The sequence below is a fragment of the Indicator indicator genome, chromosome 2 (assembly GCF_027791375.1).
Source record: "Indicator indicator isolate 239-I01 chromosome 2, UM_Iind_1.1, whole genome shotgun sequence".
Taxonomy (NCBI): Eukaryota; Metazoa; Chordata; class Aves; order Piciformes; family Indicatoridae; genus Indicator; species Indicator indicator.
The window spans coordinates 50,219,730-50,247,362 of NC_072011.1; the positions used below are offsets into that span (position 1 = coordinate 50,219,730).

The window sequence follows — 27,633 nt, forward strand, 5'->3', positions numbered from 1 at the left end:
TAGCTCCAAGTGGAACAAAGGCCGACAGGGGAGAACCCAGAATACAAACACAAAGCTATCACCTAGAAGAACTCTGCTGTGAATTCTGAGAAATCTTTAAAATCCAATTTGGAAGATGGACACATCACCTGAACGCTTTCTTCAGCGTGGCCTAGCAGTCAGGAGCGACCCATCCCCTGTCGCAGGCACAGCGATGCCACGGAGCAGGAGTAGCACCAGGAGCAAGTCACCCAGCTCTCACCCAAGCAGAGACGAGGGGCTAGGAGCACTCTGTCCTTTACAAGTTTGGGATTATACCCCAGATCATCACTAATTGAGGGTCACGATGGCCCCATGGCTGCACAGGAGCCTGTTAGAACCCTACAATGGCAGGCTCTGGTGAGTCAGGAAGCACTGAGCCAGAGCGCAGGACAAGAGCTGAGCTCTAACTCAGCTCTAAATATGAAGCCAGGCCTTTTCTCAGCTAGTGGTGGAAAACATGTGACAACCCCTCTTAACTCACACTGAGGAGCCACCTGAATCATCTCACCCCAGAGCTAAAGGGTCCCCATTTCTGTGGGCACCTCTATTTCACTCCTGTGAAAATCTTTATTTCTGTCAGCATACAATTAGATCAAGTGGTGAATCACATGCAAAGTATACAAAACATCTCCAAAGTTATAAATGCCACATATTATCACAAATTATTCATGTCTTCACTTACTCTTAAGCAACGGTTCTGAAACAATATGTACTCACTGATGTGAATAACTATGAAAGATGCTGGAGACTTTTTGTCCACTTTCAATTCTCTTTCACCTTATACAATCACATACCTGTAAGCATTGTAGAGATTTCTCTTTTCGTTCATACTCTGACACCGTCCCTCAACCGAACAGGGTAGGGTGAAGTTCCTCGCAGGGAATTCCATGAAGCAGTCACTGTTACTGGTGCAAGAGCTCTCCTCAATGCTGGCATCATCCAGATCTGTCACCTTCAGTTCCCCATCCACAATCACAAACTGCCGAGGGCGAAAATCCAGTAATGTCACAGAGCCAAGCGGAGAGTGAGCCAAGTAATGCAGAAGCCGAACTAAGCTGAGACATATCTGAAATGCAAAAATTCAGGTATCTTGCGTTATTTTCTCAGTACAAAGTATATAAGCAAAACCACTTTAGCTGAAGAGATGTTCATAAATATCTTTTAAATATAAGCATGACATTCTCAAAATTCAGTCTTGCCACTAAGGTGGCATAGGATTAACTTAGCTGATTGTAAAACCCTTAGACTTGAAACCAAAATAAGCTTCTTTACCAGTGCTTTCCCACAGTTTTCTTGAAGCAGGGTTCATTGTTGCTATTCTTACTTTTCATAGAAATAAAAGCATTAACTTTTAATAACACATTACACACAGGCATTGACCACGCAGCCTGATTCTGCTCTTTTACAGACCCCAGGTCTGGAAGTGTTGGCTAGACCCCTCTGTGCCCATGCCTGGAGCCCCAACTGTAGACAGTGTCTGCATTGCTTCCATACTGATCCTGCATTTTGACTGCTTTTACAGTTGTGGGTTTTTTTTCCAGCTGTTCCTATTATGTTCCACTTTTTCCAGGGGAGAAGGAGCAAATTCCCAGAAAGGTAAGCCTCGCAGCTCCTCTGTAACTCTTTCTAATGCTTCATGGCAAGCATGTAAGTCCATCTACCTTGGTGGGTCTACCCTGGTAGACACCCATGTGCGACTTTCAGGCTGGGGTGGGAGCTCTTCATTGATACCATACTTTTAAATTGCAGGTTATAAACTTGGGTAACTATTAGCAGACTCCAAACACGATGAATGCTGAACTCAGACTTCTTACCACAGTACTGTTTTCAATTCATGCATTCCTTCCTATGTAACATATTAATGTAAATGTAGCATTAATATGTACAGTTAAATATTGGAATTCTTATTCTGCATATGAAATTAATAACACGTTTAATTCAGTCTAGCAAGCTTTTTATTGTTTATATATAATCTTTGTTTTCTGTTAAAATACATTGTTACAGCAATGTGCATTGAAGTAGTCAAATGCAAATTCAATAATAAATAAACAGTATCAACAGGGGAGCACCTAAATGCATCCTTCACATGAAAGCTGAGTGCATCTGAAGTTGCCCCTCATAAGCCCTTCACCTATGGAACATTAGGACTACCTTACACTTCTGTAATTATTTCCTTGCTTGACCAGAAAATAGTATTTTTATCCTACTTTAAGGATACCACAGTTCACATACAGATGCCTATAGCTGAGAGGTCAGACTTGAGCACCCTTTTCTTCCTTGTAGAACAACACAGGATTCATGTATGTGCCATACTACAATATGCTGTATATACAAAAGGCACATCCAGCCTAAACTAACATATAATACACATATCTTCAATTGATAATTAACCCAGAATTTAGCTCAAATAAATACAAAAGTTGTCATCTGAAATTATTGGCTCTTCTCAAATGCCTAAAAGCTCCTGCACTGAGCATCTCTGTGATCAACCCTAATGGGCTGCTGCCCAGTATACCTGCTGGCAGGCTGGGGCTGCAAATGCCCCCATGTGACAACCTCTAAGCACACAGATGAAGGCTTTGCTCTGTATCACACACCTCTGCTGAGCACAGTACAGATGTGGGCTGCACCTTGCTGGATCATCTCCCAGATCAGTCAGCGCGTTTCTTATTTTCTGGTGCAGATGCAGACATGCAATCCAAAGTGTTTTAGATAAAGACTGCTGCTGCCTTGCAATATTTTAGGGAGTTAACCTCAGCCAACGACACATCCCAGTATACACCAAGGAAGACAGCACTGTCTCGATCAAAGCATTGCTGCAGTCTGGCTTCATTTCGGACAAATTAAGTGTGACCTTCATGCTCCTGATAAATTGCCAGCATGGCATACAACCTGGGTTTGAGATCTGTATACATTTACTTCAGTCTTCCCCCAGTAAAAGATGAACAAGAGCAGGAAGCAGTAGAAAATAATTCTAAAACCAATCAATGATAAGGATCAGGAGAGAAATGTAACATCCTTCTATTGTTTAAATCCCAGTTGCAGAGCACAATGCTTAATGCCAAAAATCCTGGGCCTCAAGCTTTAACAAGTAAGAAGTGTTTGAAGATATCATGTAAAAAGCATATAACCAGCTACAATTAGATAACATCAACAGACAAAATAAATAGCATGCCTTAAACACTGCAGAAAGCGAGTGCTAATTGTGTTTCTAATCCAAGATGTAATCACATGCAAAGCAAATGTTCAACAAATGTGAATTGCACTGCATATATATAACCCCTGCTTTATGCTTGATGTTATTTTGTATTCATCACTCTCTTAAAAGACCTTTTGAAACAGTTTTTACTCACTCGAAATCTATCTTCCCAGGATGTTTGTAAAAGCTGAATCATCTCTAAAGGCGACCCTAGTTCAGTGATGGTTGTCAGCGTGTCTGGGATGTCATTGCTATCTTGGTAGCAATAGCCATAAAGCTGGAAAAAAATCACAACCAGGCAATATCAGTGCAACATATCTCAACATGCTTTTACATTTCTCCATGGATGAGATGTAAGCATTTCTTGCAAGGCTCTGAGCTCTATACATTGTATTGCTTTGAAGTTGCCCCCCAATAGCTTTTGTGACCTCTCATTTGAGGAACACTCCCTTGAATCTCCTAAATTAGCTAGTAGAATCTCTTGTGGACATCATACAGCCAGTGATGTGCCTCCTGCATTTCCCTCAGTACAGGATCTTATCTCAATGAATGCTGTATTGGTTTCATGTGGCAAGGTTTGGGTATCAGGGGATTACAGAGGTGGCTTCTGTGAGAAGCTACTAGAAGCTGATAAAGCCAATTCTAGCCAGCTCAAGACAGATCCGCTGCTTGCCAAGCCCAAGCCCATCAGTGGTAGTGCCTCTGGGATAACATATTTAAAAAGCAGGGGGAAAAAAAACAACTGTGCAATTGAAGCCAGGAGAAAAGAGTGAGAACACATGAGAGAAAGAGCCCTGCAGACACCAAGGTCTGTGAAGAAAAGGGAGAGACACTCCAGGTGCCAGAGCAGTGATTATACTGCAGCCCACGATGAAAACCATGGTGAGGCAGCCTGTTTCCCTGCAGCCCATGGAAGTTAATGGTGGAGCAGACATCCACCTGCAGCCTGTGGAAAAGTCCACACTAGAGCAGCTGGATGCCCACAGGAGGCCATGACCCCAGGGAAACTCCAAGCTGGAGCAGGCTCCTGGTAGGACCAATGGAGAGAGGAGCCCACGCTGGAGCAGGTTTGCTGGCGGGAGTTGTGACCCTCATGGAGTAGTCTGTTCCTGAAAGACTTCGCCATGGAAGGAATCCATACTGGAGTAGTTCAAGAAGAACTGTAGCACATGGGAAGGACTCACATTGGAGAATTTAATGGAGAACTGTTTCCTGTGGGAAAGACCCCACACTGGAGCAGAGGATGAGTGTGAGGAGTCCTCACTCTGAGGAGGAATCAGTGGCAGAGACAACATGTGATGAACTGACTGTAACCCAGTTCCCCATCCCCCTGCACCATGGGGGTAGAGGAGGTAGAGAATGTGGGAGTTAAGCCTAGAAGAAGGAAGGGGTAAGGGGAAGGTGTTTTAACGTTTTATTTCTTGTCCTACTGTAATTTGATTGGTAATAAATCAATTTAATTTTCCCCCAAGTCAAGTCTGGTTTGCCCACGACAGTAATTGTTTAGTAATCTTGACCCACAAATTTTTCATTGTAATCTTCTGTACCCTTGTCCAGCTGAGGAGGGGAGTCATAAAGCTGCTTTCATGAGCACTGGGCATACAGACAGGGTCAATTCACCACAAATGTTTTAAGAAAAAAAAATACGTAATAATTTAAACTATCCATGAATACAGAAACAGTATTCTATCCAAGGAAAACTCATTTCATCTATGCAATAGCTGGCTAAATAAGACTGATTTTCTGCTCAAAAGACGTTGCAAAATAGATTTTAACACCATTCCCCATAGGACTACTGTTTGTGCATTGAGTGGTAACATGTATTTCAACACAGAATCTTGAAAAGCAATTGAAATGCCAGAACTTATCTCTTCCCAGCCAGAAATTGCTTCTTGCTATACTTGATGGATTTTTGCACACAGTATCATTAAAGAAGGGCAAATACTCCAAAATACTATCTGCAACTAGCTTCTTCAACTTAAAAGCACTTAAATGGCAATTCCAGCTGTGTTCCAGTTCCTTCCTGTATCTGCTTTTTAAGGACATTTGAATAATTAATTTTTACTTGCACAAATAATTGCACAAGAATATTTAAAGACTGTGGAGAAGAGATATCTTTCTTTATATGGAGTGGGACAATGCCTGACAGGGCTGGTGGACAGGCTTTCACAAGTTCACTGCCAGGCCCTAGCAAAGAGGCAGTCAGATGAGCCTGATAAGGATCTGATTGTAACTTTCCAGCCAGCACCACATGCACATGAAATAAAATTAAATGTAATTTCTGCCCCCATCAAATAAACCACACAATAAAAGTCTGTGTGAAAATGCTGCACTAAAATACACCCTGTTGCTATTCCTCTGCTTCCTTGCCCTGAGTAATTGGACTTTTCAGACCTCTTTTAGTTTTAACTAGCTCAGAGAAGATGATGAGGGTCTACTCTGAGCTGAGGGGATTCAGATACAGTCCTGCAGAAGAACCTAGGCTCATGCAGACCAGAGCAGGGACTGACCCTAATTCACCAATAGTGCAGACAGCCACACAGAGAGTGCCATCGCTGGAGGGCGCAGAGTGAGGCAGATTGGAGTACCAAGCACATTCTTACAGCGTGCAACCCCCCAAGGCAGAAAAGCAAAGAGTTTTTTGCAAAGTCAGCAAATACCAGATTTGTTATGAACTGTTTTGCTAGCTCTGACTGTAGCTGTCTACATTTAAAGGAAAAAAGGGTGCCAAAAAATTTAAAAGAAGTAAACAATTTTTCTTTCTGGTGTAAAAATGGCACTGTGCTTCAAAACAGCTGCTTAAACATCCACAGTAACCTAAACAAAAAAAAAAAAAAAAAAAGGTAGCAGAATTTATTTTAAAACATGCCAAAAAAGCTTTGGCATCTATGCACACCAGAGAATTTGTGATAGAGGCCGATATGAACATTTGAAATAGGAAAAGCAACCTTTCTTTTTACTGCCACAATCATGACAAAGATTGCAATCATTTCTTAATTTAGAGCCCTCAAGACCAGACTTCCATTTGTCCCTTATCATATGTGACACCATTGCTGTACAGCTTATTGACAGGACTTAAATCTTTGTTGCTGCAAACTACTATAAAGGATCACATTAGCCTAATTTTTTAAGCCTTCTGAACTAACAAGAAATGAAACTAAATTAAAATATTTGATACCATATATATCTTTTCTAAAAAGAGAAGCTGGATTCTGTAGACCTCACTCGGTGTTTCACATCTATCATGCAGAGCAGACTAAGAAGGCAAGATGAAGCTCTGTAGGTTTGAAACCCCTCACTTCTGACTGTCAAAATGTAACATCTTTTCTGTATCATCTGCAGAGTTCAGTTCTTGCCTTCAGCACAGTAATACTATGCAATGGGGGAAAAGTCACAAGGAAAATTAGCAAGCATTCCAGACTCAGAAATGACAGTATTAAAATAACTGATGGTTCACAGTAACACTGAATACAAACAAAGATAGCAGTCTTCATTAGACATTCTCAATGTTTGTAAAAATCTGTCCAGGAATAGAAAATACAGAAGACAAACAACAATTACACATTCATTTGGTTATAAAAACATAATACCTACATATCTGTACACACAAAATAAGGAGAAATTAGTCTTGCTATCTATTTATGTGCATATCAACACATAAGTAGAGAGGAGTAACAGTATCTGCCTGGGTCTATTTTGTCTCAGTCCATGATGTCAATAATAGTAATAATGATTCAAATTTGTTCTCAGAGAGCAAAAACTTTGCTCATAAATAAATCTTTCTTTTTAGTATCAAGTCTGTACCTTGGCAAAATACTTCCTAAGTATTTGAGTATTCAATGTATATTTTATTACATTAATATCCACTGTGAACACTTAAATGACCTGACTCAGTTTTGATTTCATAATAAATTGCTCTTTATTCTTAAAAGAAAGTTTCTTGCATGAGTACTGCTGAACTTAATCTCACAAGCTGAAAAACACAGTACTAAGCAAGTTAGTGTAGGTCTAAGTAAAAAAAAAACATGTAATCTAACCTGAACTCCTTATTTCTTTTACTCACGTGAAGCCTTTCCAGATGCACTGTTATTACATTCTTACTACATAATTATATAGAAGTTATAAAAGCACAGAAGTCTGAGATATAAAGGACTTATTGGGCCACATTCACACTTTACTAAATGAACTCCTGAAGCCAAATGCAAAAATGCGCATGTAATTACATGGGCATATTTGCATGTGCAATTACCATGATTACAAACGGGGCAAGTCCCAACAGCCAGTTAAGTATCTAAAATGGTTACCATTCATCCCCTCCTGATGAACCAGCACCCAGATGTTACAAAATACAAAATATATACAGATGCAAAATATTACAAGACAATAATTCTTAGACCTTTCTTTTAAGATGACTTAAGACACAAAAACAAGTATAGAGGTACAACCTAAAATACTTTTTTTTCCTTTTGTTTTTTCCCCAATCCATTTTATTTCTCTGAAATGTGACAAAATGGTTTGTATTCCCAGACACTGAAGTAAGAAACAGATAGATGGATGGATACAGTAACAAGAAAAATAACCACATAGGGAAACTGAATATCGCTGAAAGCAAAAGAAGAGCCAAAATATCTCCTCTATCTGAAATTCTATTAAGTTGAACATCATTCTCAGCATCACAAAGCTACACTTCAGATATATTCAAGAGTGATGGTTTTCATACACCTTTTCAGCACGGTTCCAATTAAATGAATGGAAAGAAATACAGTCCCACATCTTTTTGCTATCTCAAGTCATTGCATTTAAATGCTACCCCAATTTGTGTAGACTGTAATAGCAAACAATCACAATATAAGGATGCATCTCTGCCTGTTTAGAAAAGCATATGCCAGATATGAAATGTTGACTTTTTCTCACATCGTGTGCCATTAATTCATTTTGAGTAGCCCTGTTTACAAATCTTTCCTTCACCAGTTAGATTTTTCTCAGTCATAAATGCTCAGTCCTGCATTAGCTTCTACACACTAAAAACTCCCACTGACTGCAACAGTTTTTAGGCATGCTGGGCATACAAGGTCAGCCCCTGCAAAAGTTAGTATCGCTTTGTAAGAGCCCATGAACCTACAGCCAGTCAGTTCACCTCCCTTTACAACTCCATTTTGCTACAAATTACAGGGACAGAGGTGTCCTTTCAGAAGAGCTGGGGTGTGGGGAGGAAGGCAAAAGCAGAGGTCAGCCCCTATACAAAAGCCGACAAGCTAACTGAATAAAAACACAAAATAAAGGAGCTTATTAAGCTGTCAGCAGCAGAGTTAAGTCTGGGCAAACAACGAGCCCTCCCTGCATTAGTGCACACACCCTTGATGGATTTTCAGAAAAATTAACTATCAAGCCAGAACCTCCATGAAGTGTTACATTTCTACATAGGAGCTGCTAAGTCAGGAAGGATAGAATTGGCCACCTTCCACAGCCTAGGCTCAGCCAGCCCTGCTCTGCCTGGCTTCCGGACTGTGGTGGAATCGCTGCCACAGCTATTGAAGGGCAAAACTCACCTCTGCAGATCATGCAATTTTCCTAAAAATTGAAACAAATTGTGAATATTTCAGTTTTTAGACGTTAATGTTCACCATCTTCTCTACAAGCACAAAACCCGGAAAATTCCCCATCAGATTTCCATCACTCAAAGAATGGGAGCTACAAAAAATTACCAGCTGTAAAGTGACAGACTCAATTGCATTACATCAGAAGTAATTTCTAGAACCCCAATTCTCTTCTCTTTTGGCTGCTGCCCACAATAGAAAAGCGCAATTTAAAAAAAAAAAATAAAAAAATCTCACTTTTATGAAGAGCAGCAGTAGCCAACACTTGCCAAAGCCTTGATTTTCAAAAATGTGTGAACCCAGGCTTATCTAACCAAAGATGCATGTGTTCTGTAGCAACTCAGTGCTCAGAGGAAAGAAAAAGATCCCAATGGTAGTAGCCCTTTGGTGAGCATTTTGTTTGAGCTACTACATGCCAAAAATCACAACAGCACATTCTAGAAGCTCTTGCAAATTTACTGCTATCAAAGTGAATGTAGTATTTTTTTTATGCAACCAATCCTTGGATTCACCTTTCATTCCTGGAACACTGGGACAGTGTCTGCAAGAGCAGAACTCCCACAGCTGTCTGATGCAGCTATGATTTACTAATACATGATTTGAGATGTTTATGCCACTTTAAGACCTATTTATCTCTGAGGTTTTAAATATCTCCCTTCCCTGCTGATAGTATATACATATCCAAATATACACATATATACACACATGCACATATTTATGCACTTGTGTGTATATTACATATGTATACGTGTGTTTCTATATGTAATACATATTTGCATCTATGTTTTAATACATTTTATATATATTTAAATATATATTTAGCCATTTAAAAATACTGACATACCTAATCAGCCCCAAAGCATCTACAAAACTGAACATGCATGTCCCTGGAAAAAATGATGAGTTTCCTGAAAGGCCTAAAACTAAGAAAGATCAATGCAAGAGCAACTTTTCTGCTACAGGATATATAGAGACAGAGCACAAGAAGTTAATTGATCTTCCTCATTGCAATCTACCAACCAAGCCCTGCCAAGTGGTGAGCTTCACTGAGAAAAGACTTTCATAAGAGCACCTCCCAGCACCATGCAGAAGCTTTTAAGAGTGGGACCAAAACTGCGTGCTGACAGCTGTGCAGCAGGATTTCCTCCACTGCTGGATACTGGAGTTGAGAGCAAGCAGTGGGCAATTCAGAAATTAAACTCCAATTTCAAAGGCCTGCCTAGGCTTTTATTTATAAATGTATCGTTACAAGTAGCACTTTATTCCAGAAGAGCTAGAATGTACAAAAATCTCACAGCTGGCCCTGTTACTAAACACAGAAGTACATTAACAGAAAATGGGAATGTGTAATTTAAAAACACACATATGCATACATATCTAACCATATCTGTTGGTATATTCACAGAGGTCCCCAGTTATGTCCGCACTTCATATGTATGTGTGCGCATGCTTATCAATATATACCTGCTGTTCTGCCACATTATGATGATTGACTAACATTACCTCCCTTTTACTCTGATTGACTAACATTACCTCCCTTTTACTCTCCTTGCTTTCCTTAAGCATTTATAGCATTTTGAATTTGCATTGCACTGCACAAGCTCAAGGCCCAACCTTGCAAATATTTAGTCACATGAGCAGCTTACTTTTGTAAAGCCTTCCAGTGGAAGACAAATAGATCAATCATGATTGAAACAAGACAGTATCACTGGAGACGCAGTTCATTATCTCACTAGCCAGACCAGAAGTTTCCCTGACTGCCACCCACAGCCACTGCATTCAGTTCCACTGCACAGCAAGTTTAACCCTTCACTATAATGTGGATTTGCAATACAAAACAAACAAATAGCCTCTGTGCATTACATGTTCAGAAAAGCTTAATGCGTATTAGATTCATCTGTATAATTCTCCTTTCTTAGGTATCTGAGTCATGTCACAGAAATCTTGAAAATATGCTTGGAGTCTATCCATAGCTACATAGTCCAAGAAGGAAGAAGAAAAAAAAAAAAAAAAACAACAACAAAAAACCAAATCAAACAACTCTTTCCAAATTACACTTGGCATAAAACAATATAAAATACCCATGTCTGTGGTGTCTACTACCCAAACCAGCAATTCTGCTAAGTGTGATGAAAAATAACAAATCCTTTAAAATTAGTCTAGAGTGAATATTAATGTTAGCATAATGCCTGTGAGCACTAGTTCTTGTCAAGTTTTTCACAGCCATCACAGAAATGAAAAATTGCAATGAGAGTTACATGCCACAAGGCATCTACATGAACCACTGGATGACTGTGTTGGTGCAAACATCCTTGAAAACCTTTAAAAAATAAAACCCAGCTTGCATATCTGGTACAGACATTTCATAAATCATGGCTGCAACACTTCCAAGCATGACCTCACATTCCACCTGCGTCCACCAACATTGTCTTTGTTCATGCAGTGAGCAGAGGGTCAGAGAAACACAGCTCTGTGAGCCTTGGTGTGCCCTTCCAGGGTCATCTCCTGCCTCGTTGGCCAACCATGGTAGGCTGGAACCAAAAGACACGGCATATACAAAAGGGTCACAATGATCTGTTGCAAAGATGGGATGGAATAGGGTAGGATATGATAATTTCAGTTGAAGGGGATCTACAATAGTCATCTAATCCAACTTTCCAACCACTCCAGGGCTGACCAAAAGTTAAAGCATGTTATTAAGAGCATTGGTCAAATTCCTCTTAAACACTGACAGGATTGGGGCATTGACCACCTCTCTAGGAAGCCTGTTCCAGTGTATGACTACCCTCTCAGTAAAGAAATACTTCCTAATGTCATGTCTGAACCTCCCCTGGTGCAGCTTTGAACCATTCCCACACGTCCTATCACTAGATACCAGGGACAAGAGGTTTACCCAGCTACTTCACATTTGGGAGAGTGGTGAATGAAAAGAGAAATTCTAAAAACTTTCCCTCGTAATTCTGCCCTGGTCATAAGAAATTTCGAGGCCAGGATCTTGATGGGTTAAAGGGGCCTTGTTCACTCATTGCCACTCTCAAGGGGGGCCTTGTTCACTCATTGCAAGCAGAGAGCATGCCATGGTGACCAGTGATCTCCTCAAGCTGCTGCAGAGAAGAAACAGTCCTAGGCTTCCCTGAAGAAACTGGATGAGGTTGCAAGTCATCAGCTCCCATAAAGGAGGCAAAATTCAAACCAGAGTCTTCTGGAATGATTTACATGGTACATAAAACTGAGAAGCCATCATAGAACTCATTCAACAAATGATTGGGATTAGTTTTATGAATGCCGCTTTCAAAAGGAGGGATGATGTAGCCCTTTTAATATATGTGATGGCACGTGCCTTATGGAAAGCTTGTCCTGCCATCAGTTTTGCAAGTTGAACAACCTTTGCCATCCCATGCATTTCAAAAGGGGAAAAAACGTTATTTGGCAACTTCATCATCAAGACAGAGCATGCCTTCCAGTGACACAAATGGTTAGAGATGGTTTGCAATTGTATCAGCTTTGTGCTTCCAGCAGCTCTGGCATTCTTGTTAACAGATCCTTTCTTCACTCTTAAAAGTGCAGGATAACATCTGGGCCTTTTGGGAAGCAGTCTTGCAATAAAGAAGCACTTCGTGTAATTCTTCTTTCCTCGCCAAACCACATCTGACTGCTCTCTGCCCTTCTCCACTCCACTGCGAGCTCCTTGGGGCTGTGGGGACATCTGTTAGCAGCAGCAAGCTGTCTCCATCAAGCCATCAGTAGGTGGCATTGCCTGCTTTTTTCTGTCTACCCACGTAAGTGGCCAGTGCTGACACCGTACATTGACCACCGGTAACAATTTCAAAGGATGCCCAAGTGACTCAGATGCCTCATCTCCTGCAAGGTGCACCTATGGCAATATCAAGCAGTGGAGTGACTGGAACAAAGAAGCAGTTCCATCACTGTTTGCCAGGCAGCAGTGATGGTAGCTTTTACAGAGGAAAGAGGTGGCCCGCAAGCACTGTGAACCTCTCCCGTCACCTCAACAGGATTTGGCAGGCTCATCTGCCTGAGACTTGAAGTTCCTCTGATTCCAACACCAGTTTAACAGATGGTGTCAGTCTGGTCTTGCACTGAGTGTGGTGGCCTCGTTAATATTTAGACAACCTGTCCCAAAAGCAGCTCAAATAAGCTACTTGAGAAAATTCCCAGTCTAAAAGGACCCTCTAACTTGTAGTAAACCCCTATCGATAACTGCATGCGGACCACATGGTCAGACCCCAACTAGCCCCATCCTAGAAGGTTAATTCTCATTAGGCTCTTGATTTTGGAAGGTTTTCTTCAAGACCTCTGAGCTTCTGCTGCACCATCCAAAATTCAGCATGACAAACTCTCCATGCAGTCATCTACCAGCCAGTGTCACAATCAGCAGTTCCCAAAGTTGTTATGGCCAAACTTCAGCCAACTGCAGATCAAGGCTTGTTGCTAGGAATCCTGCAGCATTGCCACCACAAAGGGGATTCAATGGCCACACACTAGCAACAGAAAAGAGCTGTTTCCACCCAGGCTTAACAACAGTCGATTCATGCAAGAAGAATGGGGAAGGACCAGATCTTCAAGAGTCCATACACTCCCTATGAAAATGTATTTTCACTGGAAATTAATGGTAAATTGATTTTTTTTCAGATTGGGAAGGACTGTCTGCTTCCACCTGGAATAACCAAAGTGTATAGCAAGCTTTATTATTTTAATTCTCACATTACAATTAAAATTATCCTATCCTGCCAGCTATGCATATGTAAAGAGAAATCATCAGGGTGGAAAGTCTGCTAATTATCACATGCAAAGAAAAGAAAATCTTATGTTAAAAAAGGTGCTTTAAAGATATGATGATCGGCTAGCACATCTTAAGTCTACTGAATTTGTCAACAAGTGATGTATTGTTTTCAGCACTATTTTAATCAATTAATTTTCCAAGTGATAAATACTATCTCTGTAAATCATGACCATTTAAAACAATCAGTTACAAAGACACCAGAGCTAACTGAACCAATTCATACAGAAAGTGCTTTGACATCGTAACTTGGATTGTGACTTTTGAGTGTGGATGTCAGCTCAGTATTTCATCTGCATATTTTAATTTTACCTTAAAGCTCAATAAGCCAAACAAAACGGCTGCATCTAAGCAGTCAGCAAACCACTGGTTTTTAGCAGGTGGTGTCTTCCATTGGCTTCAGAAGAAAAAAAACCACCTTTTCCCTCCTTTTGTGTTTTTTAAGGGGGAAGTAGCTCTTTAAACGAATCATTGTGGACTCACATTAGAAGTGCTGATAAAGAGCTGTCACAGAAACAAGCTTGCACTCTGCCGAAGGCCTGTAGTTTCAAACTTTCCCTCCCCTCTCTTCAGCTTCAGCAAAAGAATTCCTCCAAAGAACCGCTTCTGCCCTTGAACGGCAACACCCTTAATTCTGATACTCCAGGGCTATAATTACATTATTACAGTAAATCAAACATTGCCTCCGCGCCTTTACAATCGTGCTCATTGTTCGAAATTAACTGCAAATGGTTTGATTTTCTTTTCTTCCTCAAACACGGGCAGGGAGGAATTAAAGCATACTAAATCATCTTTCCCACTAAAACACAGGGAAAGCCAGGAACCAGACAGCAGCATTTGAACTTTGCAAGAAAAGAAACCACAGCACGGAGGGAAAGGAAGAGCTCAAGCACCGTTCATTTGACACAGAGCGACTGCAGAGCAATTAGCGAGTCGCTAAATCCTCTGTTACAATAAATCAGTGACCCAGTTCCCCCTCCTCCCCAACGTACTTCACTATAAAACCGACTTTAATGAACTACCTCTCTTTCCCACTCCAAAGCAAATATATTATCACTGCAGGCTGCACCTGCACCTTCCATGCCAGGGAACCCCGGGCAGCCCCAGGCTGTGAGGACAAGGGGGGCATAGCCCAGCACTGGCACTGCAGCCAGCATACAGGCAGTTTTAGTGAAGGGCAAAGCATGGAAATTAAAATAGGAAGGCAGGATGCCTTCGTCTCAGCGTTGGCTAATGAGAAACCACTCTCCCTCTTGCTGGGTTTCCACATTTCTTTTGATAGACTTCATTTGCCACGTCTGCTGGAGCTGACATATCTGGCTCCTTCCCTAGGTATAAGGCGCAGTGGCTATGTAAACGTGTTGCCTGAAGGCAGTGGTACCTTCTGGAAAGAGCTCTTCTCCCCTCTACCATATATTGTACAATCAAGTCTTTTAAAAGGATGGCAAAAAAAGAAAAAGAAAGAGAAAGAGAAAGAGAAAGAGAAAGAGAAAGAGAAAGAGAAAGAGAAAGAGAAAGAGAAAGAGAAAGAGAAAGAGAAAGAGAAAGAGAGGAAAGAGAGGAAAGAGGAAAGAGAAAGAGAAAGAGAGGAAAGAGAAGGGAAAAGGAGGAAAGAGGAAAGGAAAGAGGAGGAAAGAGGAAAGGAAAAGGAAAAGGAAAAGGAGGAAAGAAGGAAAAGGAAAAGGAAAAGGAAAAGGAAAAGGAGGAAAAGGAAAAGGAAAAGGAAAAGGAAAAGGAAAAGGAAAAGGAAAAGGAAAAGGAGGAAAGAGGAAAGGAAAAGGAGGAAAAGAAGGAAAAGGAAAAGGAAAAGGAAAAGGAAAAGGAAAAGGAGGAAAAGGAAAAGAGGAGGAAAAGGAAAAGGAAAAGGAAAAGGAAAGAGGAAAGAAGAGGAAAGAAGAGAGAAAAAGAGAAAGAAGAGGGAAAGAAGAGGGAAAGAAAGAGGAAAAAGAGGAAAGAAAGAGAAAAAGAGGAAAGAAGAGGAGAAAGAAGAGGGAAAGAAGAGAAAGAAGAGGAAAGAAGAGGAGAAAGAAGAGGAAAGAAGAGGAAAGAAGAGGAAAGAAGAGAGAAAAAGAGGAAAGAAGAGAGAAAAAGAGGGAAAGAAAGAGGAAAGAAGAGGAAAGAAAGAGAAAGAAGAGGGAAAGAAGAGAGAAAGAAGAGGGAAAGAAAGAGGAAAGAAGAGGAAAGAAAGGAGAAAGAAGAGGGAAAGAAAGAGAAAAAGAGAAAGAAAGAGAAAAAGAGAAAGAAAGAGAAAAAGAGAAAGAAAGAGAAAAAGAGAAAGAAAGAGAAAAAGAGAAAGAAAGAGAAAAAGAGAAAGAAAGAGAAAAAGAGAAAAAAAAGAGAAGCTGATTTTGACAAGAAACAGGCCAGAAATGGGAACTGCTGAGACAGTAAAGAACAAGTCTGTTATCTTACAAACTACACTTCAGGCTGTCAGCTGCCAGAGATTTACAGGAAAAACCGCTTTCCTAGGACAGAGCCTACACAAAACTTCATTTCCAGCAAAAGAAACTCATGAAGGCATTCACCCTGAATACCCCTGACCGCGACTGCAGGCATCCCGCCGTCCCCAGCCACAGTGGTGGCTAGGCAGCACTCACAGGTGGCACCAGAAGGAAAAGCATCACTTATCCCCGTGCCCAAAACCCTCCTGGATCCTCTCTTCCTACACTGAGCAGGGGGGGACTGCTTCAGGCTGTACACCAGCCTTGCCCTCCCTCATCAGGGGTGGGTGGCAGGAGGGTAGTCATGTCCTTCAAGCTATTTATAGCAGCCAGCTTGTATTTGGGTATGTCGGCAGCCGCTGGGAGGGGGCAATGAGCCAAAAAGAGGTAAGGAACAACGGCAGAAACGCTCTGGGCCTTTGCTGGCCCAGTAAAGGTTGGGTCATGCCTTTGGCAGTACAGGTCCTACTGCTGCAATAAAAGCTGAAGCACCTGTCAAAAAGCCAGAAAAGGGAAGGATATTGGTTTTAAACTGATGTCCTCTGCCTCTGCATCAAATCCTGGACACTGATTTCTAAGCCCTGGGCCAGCTTCCACTGAAAACAAGCTAAAAATTAGTCTTGCGTTATGTAGATTCTGTCCCATTCACGATTTTAACAGAGGCGTAACCAGTGAATTTCACTTTGCTTGGTGATGCCCATTTCCTGCACCGTTTTACCACTCCAGCATATTAGACTTGCTCCTGGCCCATATTGCTGCTCTGACTGTGTCTAGAAAAAAACTGTCAGGTCAACTTTTATAGTCTCCTTTCAAGGTAAGGTCTTGTCAAATGTTTAGCCCTCACTCCTGTCACATCAACCTCACCTTACAAGTCTCTAGAATGAAATATTTTGAACCAAAAGTTTGGTGACGTTCATGGGCTCAGGGCTCTTCGGATCTCAGCCAGACAGCACTGACAGGGTCTGATGGAGCCAGAGGACAGACAAAAGAAAACATGATGACAAAATCAGAACTAAACTGAAAACATGTAAATGTGATCTATTTTTAAATTGGGTGGCATGTTAATATGAAGCCCTAATTAACACGTGTGATTTTTGCCCATGACATCATTTTCGCAACACAGGGCTGGGCCTGTTTCTCCTCCCAGTACTCGTACCTACTCATCCTCCAGCTGCTTCAGCCCCAGCCCTCCTCACCCAGGAACATGCCACATCTCATTTCCCCCTTCATCACGCACCTGACATCCCAAAATGGAGGGGTGAACCACAGTGGCTCCTTCAAGCCGTGCTGCAGACAGAACAGTAATGCAGGCAGTCTTGACAGTGCTGCCCACCCACTGCCTGGCCTCCCTGCTACCCGCGCACGTGGAAACACCGTGACAGCCGCTCCAGACGCTTCCCAGACAAAGCAGCCCCCTTCCATTGTGTGAGGAAGATGAGCTATTTACAAATTAACCTTCCAGAGCAGAGAACCACACACGAGTAACACGGGTATGTGCCTACCAAAATAACCTGAACCACTAAAAACGTATGTTTCGAGCTCACTCTGGCCAACTCACTTCCACTGAGCAAGAAAAAAAATCCCCTTGGCCTTTACAGCTGTAGGGTGTATCTCCTGCTGTCAACCCAATCTGTAACAATGCCTGCACCCAAGCACGGGTTTCCCAAAATGAATTCATCACAGCAACAAGAAGAGAAGCAACTAACACCCTTACTAGGAGCAGAATTGTTTGTAGTTTGCTAGATGCACCACGGAGGAAAGAACATGGGAAATGGAAGGGAGGGAGGGAGGGAGGCAGGGAGGGAGAAAGGAAGGTTAGTAACTATTTTCTCGTGGATAAATCATGAGTACCCTTTCTTTGAACAGTATATGAAACTCGAGAGCTTTGATCGTTGGGATCTTAAGTTCTCGTGGGGGAGCTGGTACTCCTGCTGCTGCTGCTGAAGAAGCACGAAACTCCAGTTCAAAAAGCACCTACTGTGAGACAGTCTGGTCTAACGTTCATTTTTTTATTCTACTGCAACGCTCATGCTATGCGAAACCCAATAGGAATTTCCATACCAGCACTTACATCCAAATGGACCCGTTGAGATTCATGCTGATGTGTAACAGTCCTACTATGCAGCCCTTTTGGCAAGTGCGGCAATGCCGGCGCACTGACTCACACTCGGCTCGTCCCAGTAGGTTACTCCGTGGGCTGGTCCCCGTGCCAGGGCTGCGTGTATCCCGCACGGCGCCGGCTCAGTGCCTGCGGCAGCCGAAACACGCCGCATACGCTGCCAGGGCTGCCCCCTGCGCCTCCTTCTCTTCAGGGGTGCAGACGCCGCAAGCGGCTCCCGCAGTCAAGACTCCCACATCTAGAGAGTGATTTTTAATGTCTCGAGTCCTTTTAAAGCCCTCTCCCTCTTTCTCATCTCAGTATTAATTTTGTTTCCGAGGATCAGCGATCAGAAAGCAAGCCGCGGGGCCGGCGGCGGGAGGTTGCCAGTGAGGTGAACCTTGCACCAGTCGGCAATGGCAACGGGCTGCATCCTGCACCTTTCCCCCCGGCCAGGGTCCCCGGGCCCTGCGGGAGCGAAGCTCTGGCCGGCGGGAAGACGAACACCGCTGGCAGTGCAGGGCTGCCGGCGGAAAGCCAGCGACACGCCTAGGGACCCGCGACGGGAAGGGGAACAGGGAGACAGGCCCGCAAACACCTCTGTGTCAGCACCACCGCCCCTCCACCGCGCCTCTCGACGGGGCTGCTGTTCCCCACGGAGTGTATTCGGGGGAAAACTCTCGGGGGCCCCGCTCAGGCTCTGCCCGGCGGCGGTAGCACAACCAAGTTATCCGCGGCGGGGCCAAGCAAAGGGGAATCGGCGCAACCCACCCACCTCGGCGGGGCTCCGCGGACGCCCGCGCAGGACCAGCGTACCTGCAGGACGTTGGCGTGGCGCAGCCGCTGCAGCAGAATCATCTCCTTGACAATCTTGTAGGCGGCCAGGCGGTAGCAGTCCCCCAGGGAGGAGAACTGCCGCACGCAGTGGGCGATGTCGTGCCCGCCGAAATCCACCGCCTTCAGCGCCACGGCCAGCGTGCGGTTGAGGACCGCCTTGTAGACAGCCTTAGTGTACCCCGAGCCCAAGTACTGCACGCCGCTGACATTGCGGATGTCGCGGCAGCCCAGCAGCGGCGGCTCCAGGGAGAGCTCGGCCGAGGCGCCGGCTCGAGGCTCCGCCGCCGCTCGGCCCCGCGGCCCCGGCTGCTCCGCCGAGGTGCGCGGCGGTGCCAGGTCCATCAGGCGCCGCTCCCGCGGCCGTAGTGGCCGCCGCCCCGCTGCCGCCCGGTGCTGCCGGTAGTGCAGCACCTCCTCGTAGCGCTCGCGGATCTGCTGCGTCAGGGTAGCCCGACCGCCGCCTTCCTCCTCCGGCGGGTCGAGGAGGGAGCCGGGCGGGGAAGGGGGAGCCACATCGCGGGGCGGCGGGTGCTCGGAGCCGGGGATGAAGAGGACGTTCAGCAGGGTGCCCAGAAGGAAGGCGAGGCAGCAGCCGACTGCTACTGCCGTCTTCCTGCGCCTCATCGCCACTTCACTGGCGGCTCGTCCAGCCTTTCGGGTTTCTCTCCTCTCGCCCCTTCCCCGGGAACCAGCTCCGAGGCTTTTTTGTTGTTTGGGTTTTTTTTTCTTCCCCCCACCCCCCTTTTTTTTTTTTGCCCTCCAGGCTGTGCCGACTCTAGAGCGGACCAGAGCACTCACCCGGAGCTCAGCCGTTTACGTTGCGCCCGCATGACACTTGCCTCCCTGCTTTTAAGCCTCTGAAGCACTTATTATTAGCAGGACGCGGAGGAGGGGCGGCGGGGTGGAAAGATAGGGGGATCCCCGGCTCGCTACCCCAGCCGACGCGCACTGATTGACAGCCCGGCCCTTCCCGCGGGCCGGCCGAGCAGCAGGGGGGCCTGGGAAACGTAGTCCCCTGCCAAAGCCCCGCCGGCGAGCCCGGGAGCCGGGACTACATCTCCCAGGCTCGGCCGAGGCCTCCGGCGGGTAACGCGTGGGGCGGAGCGGAGCTGGACGGGGCGGAGCAGGACGACCGCACCCGACAGACGCCGGGGTCCCGGCAGCTGCCGGGCGGAGGGAGGCCGGTAGCTGCTGGAGTAGACGACTGTTCGATGAGTCCCATGCAAGTCTTACCGGTAGCGGTTTGTGCGGGATGCCCTCGTCCTCAGCAGCCGATATGGGGGCTGGGGGGTTGCTTAAGCACCCACGTACCTACAGAGCCACACAAAGGAGCTGGTTCTGATGCCCTTTCCCCACCTCTTTTCTCGCCTCCAAAATGAAACGAGACGACTGCAGCCAAGAGCTGCGGGTTTCCGAGCAAGGATGAAAGCTGCCAAATCTTGGCCGCGGCTCCACCAGCACGAATCCGGCGCAGGCTGGCGGTGCGTGTAACCCACACGGGACTACGGCCACAAATCATGGTCTCGGCATGGGGTGGTCCCTGCCCTGTTGGAAATGTGAATTGCAGGGGTGAGTGCTAATGACATGGTTATCCATCAAGGCCGAATTACGATGCTGTTAGCAACTAATTAACAAATACAATCAGCCCGCGAAACTTCCACAAAGGAAAGCCCATCAACAAGAGAAAAGCTGTAAAGAGTCAGGCGAGGCAAAGTTCACCACAATGAAAGGGGGAAACAATTTCCAGCAAGGGGTAAGGGCGAGCCGTTTAGGTAATACACATCAGACATTAAAAAAAAAAAAAAAAAAGGGGAGGGGGAGGGGGAAGGAATCAGCGACGGGTCCGGGAAAGTTCAACCCCCAGGCCTCATCAGGCCCCTTGGGGCAGCGGTCGGAGAGCGGCGGGAAGGCCGAGAGGAGGTGGGAGAGCGACGGCAGCCTCCGGGGGAGATGTCCTTGGGAGGTGGACCGTCAGTCGCTTCCTCTTGAGAGCCCTCCGCAGTACGCTCCACGGCACGCCGAGCCGGGAGCCCTATGCCAGCAGGACTCCCGGAGCCCGGCACTAACCACATAAAAATAACCGGGGCGGGGGGGGAGGGGGGGCAGGGAGGGCGCGCGTAATAACCAATTAAAATACAAATATCACGGGATAGCGAGATCTGTGCCCGGCGAGGCAGCAGGCTCCGGCCTTTCCGTGTCTCCCAGTCTCCGCGGCCACAAGCCCGTTGCGCGATGATCCGTGGATCCTCCACATTGCCGTGCGGTAGTCACTACGCGATACTCACTCGCTCCGACCGCCCGGACAGTGACACTTGCCCTCTGGGCAGCTGCGGGGGACCACGGATAGGGGCGAGGGGAAGCACGTTGCAGTTGTTGACGGATTGAGCTTTTATTCTTGCTGTATCCCATAGGGGTTTTTCTTTGGGGGGTTGGGGTGATGTGCGGCTTTTTTCCTAATCTTACTTAGCGGGAGCAGCGGGTTTTTTACCTTTCAGCCATGGCAGGGGCAGCTTCTTTGCAGATGTCCCAAGCCAGCCCCGGTACTTGTTGCAGTCAGTGCTGTTTCACACGTGTGGAAAAAGACGGATTGCAGGCCGGGATAGTTTTTTGCACAGACAGCGGGTTCATAGCGGTATAAAACGCGCTCCCAAAGCTGTTGGGACATCTGCTGCCCTCCCTGTTTCGAGAGTGAATCTCCCTTCTGGGGAAACGACGGCGGTTTGCCCGTCAGCCCTTGGAAAATACAGCCTGGGATGGATCTATAGCTTGGCTGATGCTAGCCAACGCCTTCTCTTATGGCGCGGGTGGAGCGATTGTGCCAGCTAAGGAGGGAGGAAGCCCTGGAAACGTTGCCGTCCAGAAGCGTGATCTCCCCGGAGTATTTCCTACAGGCCAAATCGGGGACGACCCGAGGCCAACAACCTCATGACGTGGGGAGCGGGCTCCTCCGAGGGGCCGTACCCGCCACGAAAACAGAGAGTGTCCCAGGGAATGCAGGCAGTCCCGAGGGTGCGGCTGAGAGCATCCGGGGACCTGCTTTGCCATGGCATCTTCACCCCGGATGCTTTGGGACAGGTGTTTTTGGGGGGGTGTGTACATCACCCCGAGGTAGAGACAGTGCCCACTCTTCTTGCAGGATGAGGAGACGGTCTGCAGTGAAACGCGAGGATCACCATGGTGGGGAGATTTAAGGAGAGCCCCCTTCTCTCTTGCCCTTTACTTGTCCTCCAGAATGCTCCACTTCAGGCCGGACAGTGCCTGGCACCACAAAGGTTGTGTGCCCACAGAGGCTGTGCACCCATAGCGTTTGTAGTGTTTAGGGGAACACAACCGTACTGCAAAACAGATGCCCCGCAAGCCATTAAACCAAACCACCTGTTTTTCACATCATGCCCCATCTCATAGCTGGTTTTCTTCACTATATCCCTCCCAACAGATACCATGAAGTACATTACTCATTTAGATATGGGAGCTGACCTCTGGAGGATGACTTGCACCAAGCACTTTGATGTTGAGAGACGGATTTCAAAAGACAGAAAGCCCCTTCCATGTTTCTAATTAGCCTGCACCCGGGGTCTGACACTGATTAGGACAGGGGTGCCAGGGCAAGGCAGGAGTGCAGCTCGGCCCAGCTCTGCCCGGCCTGGCTCAGCTCTTGCCGCCACAGCACAGCTGGGCCAGGAGGGGTTGCCAGCCTCCTTAGCATGGGCTACCAGAAAAACCAACACAGATGCATAAACAGAGCTACTGACTAAAATCAACAGCGAGCTGCAGCGAGCAGCAAACAACCCATGCCAGCATTAAAACAGGGCAACAGCTTTTTGTGCACCACCACCCACATCCCCGGTCTCCCCACTGCTGAAGAAAATTTAGGAGTAGGTGATATCTGCTCCTGCAGCCAAGGTTCTTTTTCAAGACTGAATGCAAACGCTGAAAGCATTGCAGGCATTGCTAATGCTTCTGTGTATGTGAGGCTTTTACCTCACACAGCAGAGTTGGAAAAGCTGAATCACTGCAAGAGAGGGAGGACTGAAGGGTACTTTTTCATGTGCAACAGGCTACTCTTCATTTGATCTTCAAGTCCCTATTTCTATCAATATTCCTAAAGCCAAGGGATCAAATACAGAAAAATTAAAACCATACTACCATGCTAAATAAGATTAAGGTTGTGGCAATAACCTCCTTGCTCCTTGGGGAAATACATGTTTTTTTTTCTGCAGAGCCATGGCCTTGTGTTTCAGGAACAGGCAATGGGAAAGAGATCTGGGAGCCTGCATCCCAGCTCATCCAGGTGCATCTTCAAGCACACATGCTCTTGACCCTCTCTGTGCTCCTAGCCTGGCTGCATGGTCCATGGAAATGAAAGCGGCAAGCTAAGCTCAACTGTCCCAGGTTTTACACTCACAAACAGGCATCTTCAAGTGAGTCTCACTGTTGGTCTCAAAGGGTTTTGACTGCAGGCTCCAATAAAAGAAGCCTCATATTTTCAAGCGTGTGTAGCTTCAAGATCTCACTTTAAAAGCACAACTGAAAAAAATGGTTTGGGAGCTGGAGTCCTTCAGATCTGCTGCTACCCAAGTTTGTTCTTCAAGAAGTGTTTTGTACTCACGTCACTATCCTTTGACATTTATGAGTTAATTTTTTTCTTTAAAGGGGTTCATAACTTTCTGAATTCCTGGCCACCTGTTCTGTCTGCTTATGTGGAAGAAGAGGGGATTTTTTTTGAAAGCTTAGCCTCAGCCATGAAGGCAGAAGTCCCTTGAAAACACAAGTCCATATTCTGAATGCCATTTTAGTGAGGGTTCCTCCACATCCAACCTCTTGGTCATTCCCTGCTTTGCCAAGGTCCTGTCAGCTTTCAGGGCAGGGTGGGAAGCTTCTATTTTCTCAGGGATGTGGGACCAGTGATAGACCCTGTCACAGGTGCATTTTGTAGCCTTTATAAAGTTTTCTTACATGGAAAAAATTTTGTAGTGATTTTACTTTAAACAATATCTCTTTTTTTTGATGTTTCTTCCTTTTCTCTAAGGAAACCCAGCTCCTTGTATACTTGAAGCAAGCTGAGATGCAGCCAATTGTATTAGTTTTGCCTGGAGCAAAAATGCATAATGAAACACTGTGTGGTGTGAGTCCAAAATAAATGGTCACTATCAGAGCCAGAAAAAAAAAAACAAAAAAACCTACAAGCACAGACAGTCTGCAAAAAAAGGAAAAGCCTGGACTCTACCTGTGGTGCTCTGGATTTTTCCAAAAGGAAAAATTAACTTTGGGGGTTAGAGACCTTGGAAAGAGAAACTGGGACACTGTGCCTTTTTGATTACATTTGTGATTTGTGATGATTCTTGCACTTTTTTTGTGAATACACCATCTGTAAGTGGGAGAAGATGTTTTTTCTCCTAGCCTATATTCTCAAAGCACAGCAGTTTGGTTTTTTATGTACCAGATCTCAGTGTGCCCTGATTCTTTAGGCAGTTCGGATTAAAGCTTCCCTGTATCAGAGAGGTGTTACAAGGATAACTCCATTAGTGCATGTGGAAATCTGTTACTGCCATGATAAAGACCTTGTAAATATTTACACAGACAGGCAAGGTCATGGAAATTTTACATTACTAGCTTAACTTCATTACAAAGAAGTAGTTGAGAAAGTCAGCAGTGTATTACATTCACTTTTAGTATTAATTAAACATTGACAACATATCTGGTACTGCTTGAGGCCACACAGAGGGTCACTGCTCTAAATATTTCACAATCTGCAGGGAAGTATCAAATCTCAAGCAAAGGAAAAAAAAAAGTAGCATAGCTGCTATAAGAATAAATCTCACCAGTCAGTCCTTTTATACTTTTAAGAGTTCATAAAATAAAGGATAAAGAACAACCAGAGGATATAATTTATGTGAACATTCAAAAACCTTTTGATAAACACCCATACAAGAAACAGTTAAGGAAACTTGGTAACCACAAAATGAGAGGTAAAGTCCAGTCATGGATTAAAATCTGGTTATAAATGGGTGTGGAATAAATGGCCAATTCAGTAGGGAAAGAGATTAATAATGAGGTACCCTAGAGAGCAGGACTCAGACCAATATTGTTTAATGCTTCATTAATAGCCTAGGGGTGCAGTGAAGTGGCAAAAGTTGATGTCAGTAGAAAAACACTTAGCTAAGGTCAGGAGCAACTTCAGAAGAATTTAATAAAATGGCAGGACTATGTGCAGAAGTATGAGGGCAGCTTGGAAAGTGCCTTCAAAATCCATGCAACATTCTTGCTCCTGACATGTGGACCTGTTTGACATCTCTGCAAATGTGAAGTTAGGTAAGCTGAGGATGGGCAGATGTGTCCAAGCATATCAAGTACTTTTTCACTCCTCTCAGTTGCTGCTCAGCTCTCCTAGTTCTTTCTTTATGCCAGGAGGAAAGGCTGAGCTCCCACATGGCAGGCCCTTCTTCCCTGTCCCTGAATGATATCCCGAAAAGCTACTTCAGTAATTGTTTTAAAAAGCCAATGTGAATTCCCATGGCTGATCCTTCCCTGAAGAGATATGCCAAAGGCACTAGCTCACTTCTCACACATTTCAAAAACTGGGTGTTTGGTCATATCATGGCAGCAAGCCTCAAGTCCAGAGAGTCTAAGACAAGGTCCTAGTTTTTGCCTGGCACCTAGAAAAACAAAACCTGCCAGCTCAGCTGGGGTACAAATGTCTATATAAAAATAGTAGTCACATCATCTACTACATAATGGGGTAAAGGTGCAGGCAGCTGCCTGAAATTACTGCCACTGAACTTCTGGGTGAGTTGTCTAGGTGAGTTGTTCACTTTCTGGTTTTTTCTTTATGTGTGGCTGTGGACCTTGTTGACATGAACTATGGCATCATGACATAGCACAGGCCTGAATTCACACTGCAGACTCTTTATTTTGAGCCTGGTTCATGGGCAAATGTACTTTTTGTCAGTCTGGATGACATGGGATCTTCCTGTGATCTCATTGCTGCCAGTCTTTTTTTCCAACTGTTCTGTTTTCTTCACAATACCACTTAAACACTACAGATTGTAGCAGTTTTGGAGGTGATGACATTCACTTTTCTCCTTGTGGTAGTTTCAGACCTTGAACAGAAAGTGGTAGAATTTAAATAAATCACCATTGGATGTAAAAAGGAAAATAATGGTAAATTCTAAATAACCCCATTGGACAGATTACTGACATAATCTAGTTGTATATGCTAACTTTCTCTCTTTTTTAACTTCTTCACTCTAGCAGATATTAGCTCCTGCTTCTGCTGGCTTTGCTAACGTTGGCTGCATTGCTTTGTTGTGGTTGAGTATTAACAAACAACTCTCAGCTCCTTCTCTTGTCCCATGTGTGCAGGGGGGAGGGAAGGGAGCAGGGAGTGGGGCGGTTATTAGTAGCCCTCTGGTTTGTCCAGGGGGGCTCTTGTGCTGTTTATAAATTGTAAATACCTGTAAATATTGTATATTTTGTACATGTTAATTACATTTCATTTCTAGATTGTAGCTTTGCTTGTAAATACAGCTTCATTTGCTTTCTAACTCAGCTGATCTGGCAATTTTATGTTTGGGGGAATTTTCAACCCATCACACTCCTTAAGTACCATTCAAAGAAAAACTTTAGGAACTTATTCTGAGGAACCAGGATAGGCCAGAGTCTGGGGCAACCTGTGGCTCTGGGCAGCTCCAGTATTAAAGAAAGAAAGACTAAAATTCAAGCATTTGACTTAAAACTGCTGGGGCAGAGCCCTGGCATTTCCCTGGAAGTGGCTGCCCTCTGCCTGCCTTGCTGCCCTGGCCATAGGAAGTATGGCTGCCATGCCTATGTCTTTCCATTTGTGCTCTTGTCCTTCCAGTCTTCACCACAGAGCCACCTTCTCCCAGCACACCCCATTTCCCCTCCATGTAGCAAGCTCCTCTGGTCATCCCTTCTGCTTCTTCCTTCAACCAGCAGTGAAAATGGCAGTTTCTCAGCTGCCTCTTTCTCCTCCTCTTCCAGGCTTTTGAGACCTTAGCAATCAGGACACTTCCAAAAGCGCAATGCTGATTCTGTTCTTCCTGCATACAATTAGCAAAGGCTGACATTTTGTTAATCCAGGCATAGTTAGCCACCACCAATGTTTTTATTTTAAATCCCCTGCTTCAATAATCTTGAAGAGCTGTAGGAGCTGTGAGCTTTTATATGTGATTATGGAAAATACCAATGTGAATATTTTGCCAGGTCATAAAATCCTTTGCAAGAATAGTAGTTTATTTAGAGGGTTTAAACAATCTTGAATTAAAATTATGAAAGAAATACAAAGGCCAGGCTGGGGTGGTATCTACTTGTTCACAAAGACAGGGCAAAGAGGAAGACATGGATCTGTGATTTATTACTGTGCCTTTGATATCTACCTCTAAGGATGCTGGCAGGACAAGCGGTGGTTCTCAGAGATTGTAATGCAATACTTTCTAACAGAGAACCCAAAACTGTGTCCAGAAAAGATGTCAGGTCATTTTACAGCTTCTCATTTGAATAGACAAGATGTTTGAATTGTTTCTCAGAGTCACTTTAAAAAAAAAAGGCATGTGAAAATGTCAGAGAATTTCCTCTTTCCCTTTCCCACACAAATACAAAATCAAATAAAAGCAAACACGTGG

General features: G+C 44.8%; 1 protein-coding gene across 1 annotated transcript in view; it reads right to left on the reverse strand.

The window, feature by feature from the left end:
* Nucleotides 1-19,615, reverse strand: part of PKDCC (protein kinase domain containing, cytoplasmic) — a 36,749-nt gene extending 17,134 nt beyond the window's left edge. The window contains exons 1-3 of the mRNA XM_054399090.1: nt 18,971-19,615; nt 3,375-3,497; nt 816-1,087 (exon numbers count right to left, since the gene is read on the reverse strand). Coding sequence (XP_054255065.1) covers nt 816-1,087; nt 3,375-3,497; nt 18,971-19,615 — 1,040 coding nt within the window. The remainder of the gene's footprint in view (nt 1-815; nt 1,088-3,374; nt 3,498-18,970) is intronic.
* Between the last annotated feature and the right edge of the window lie 8,018 nt (nt 19,616-27,633).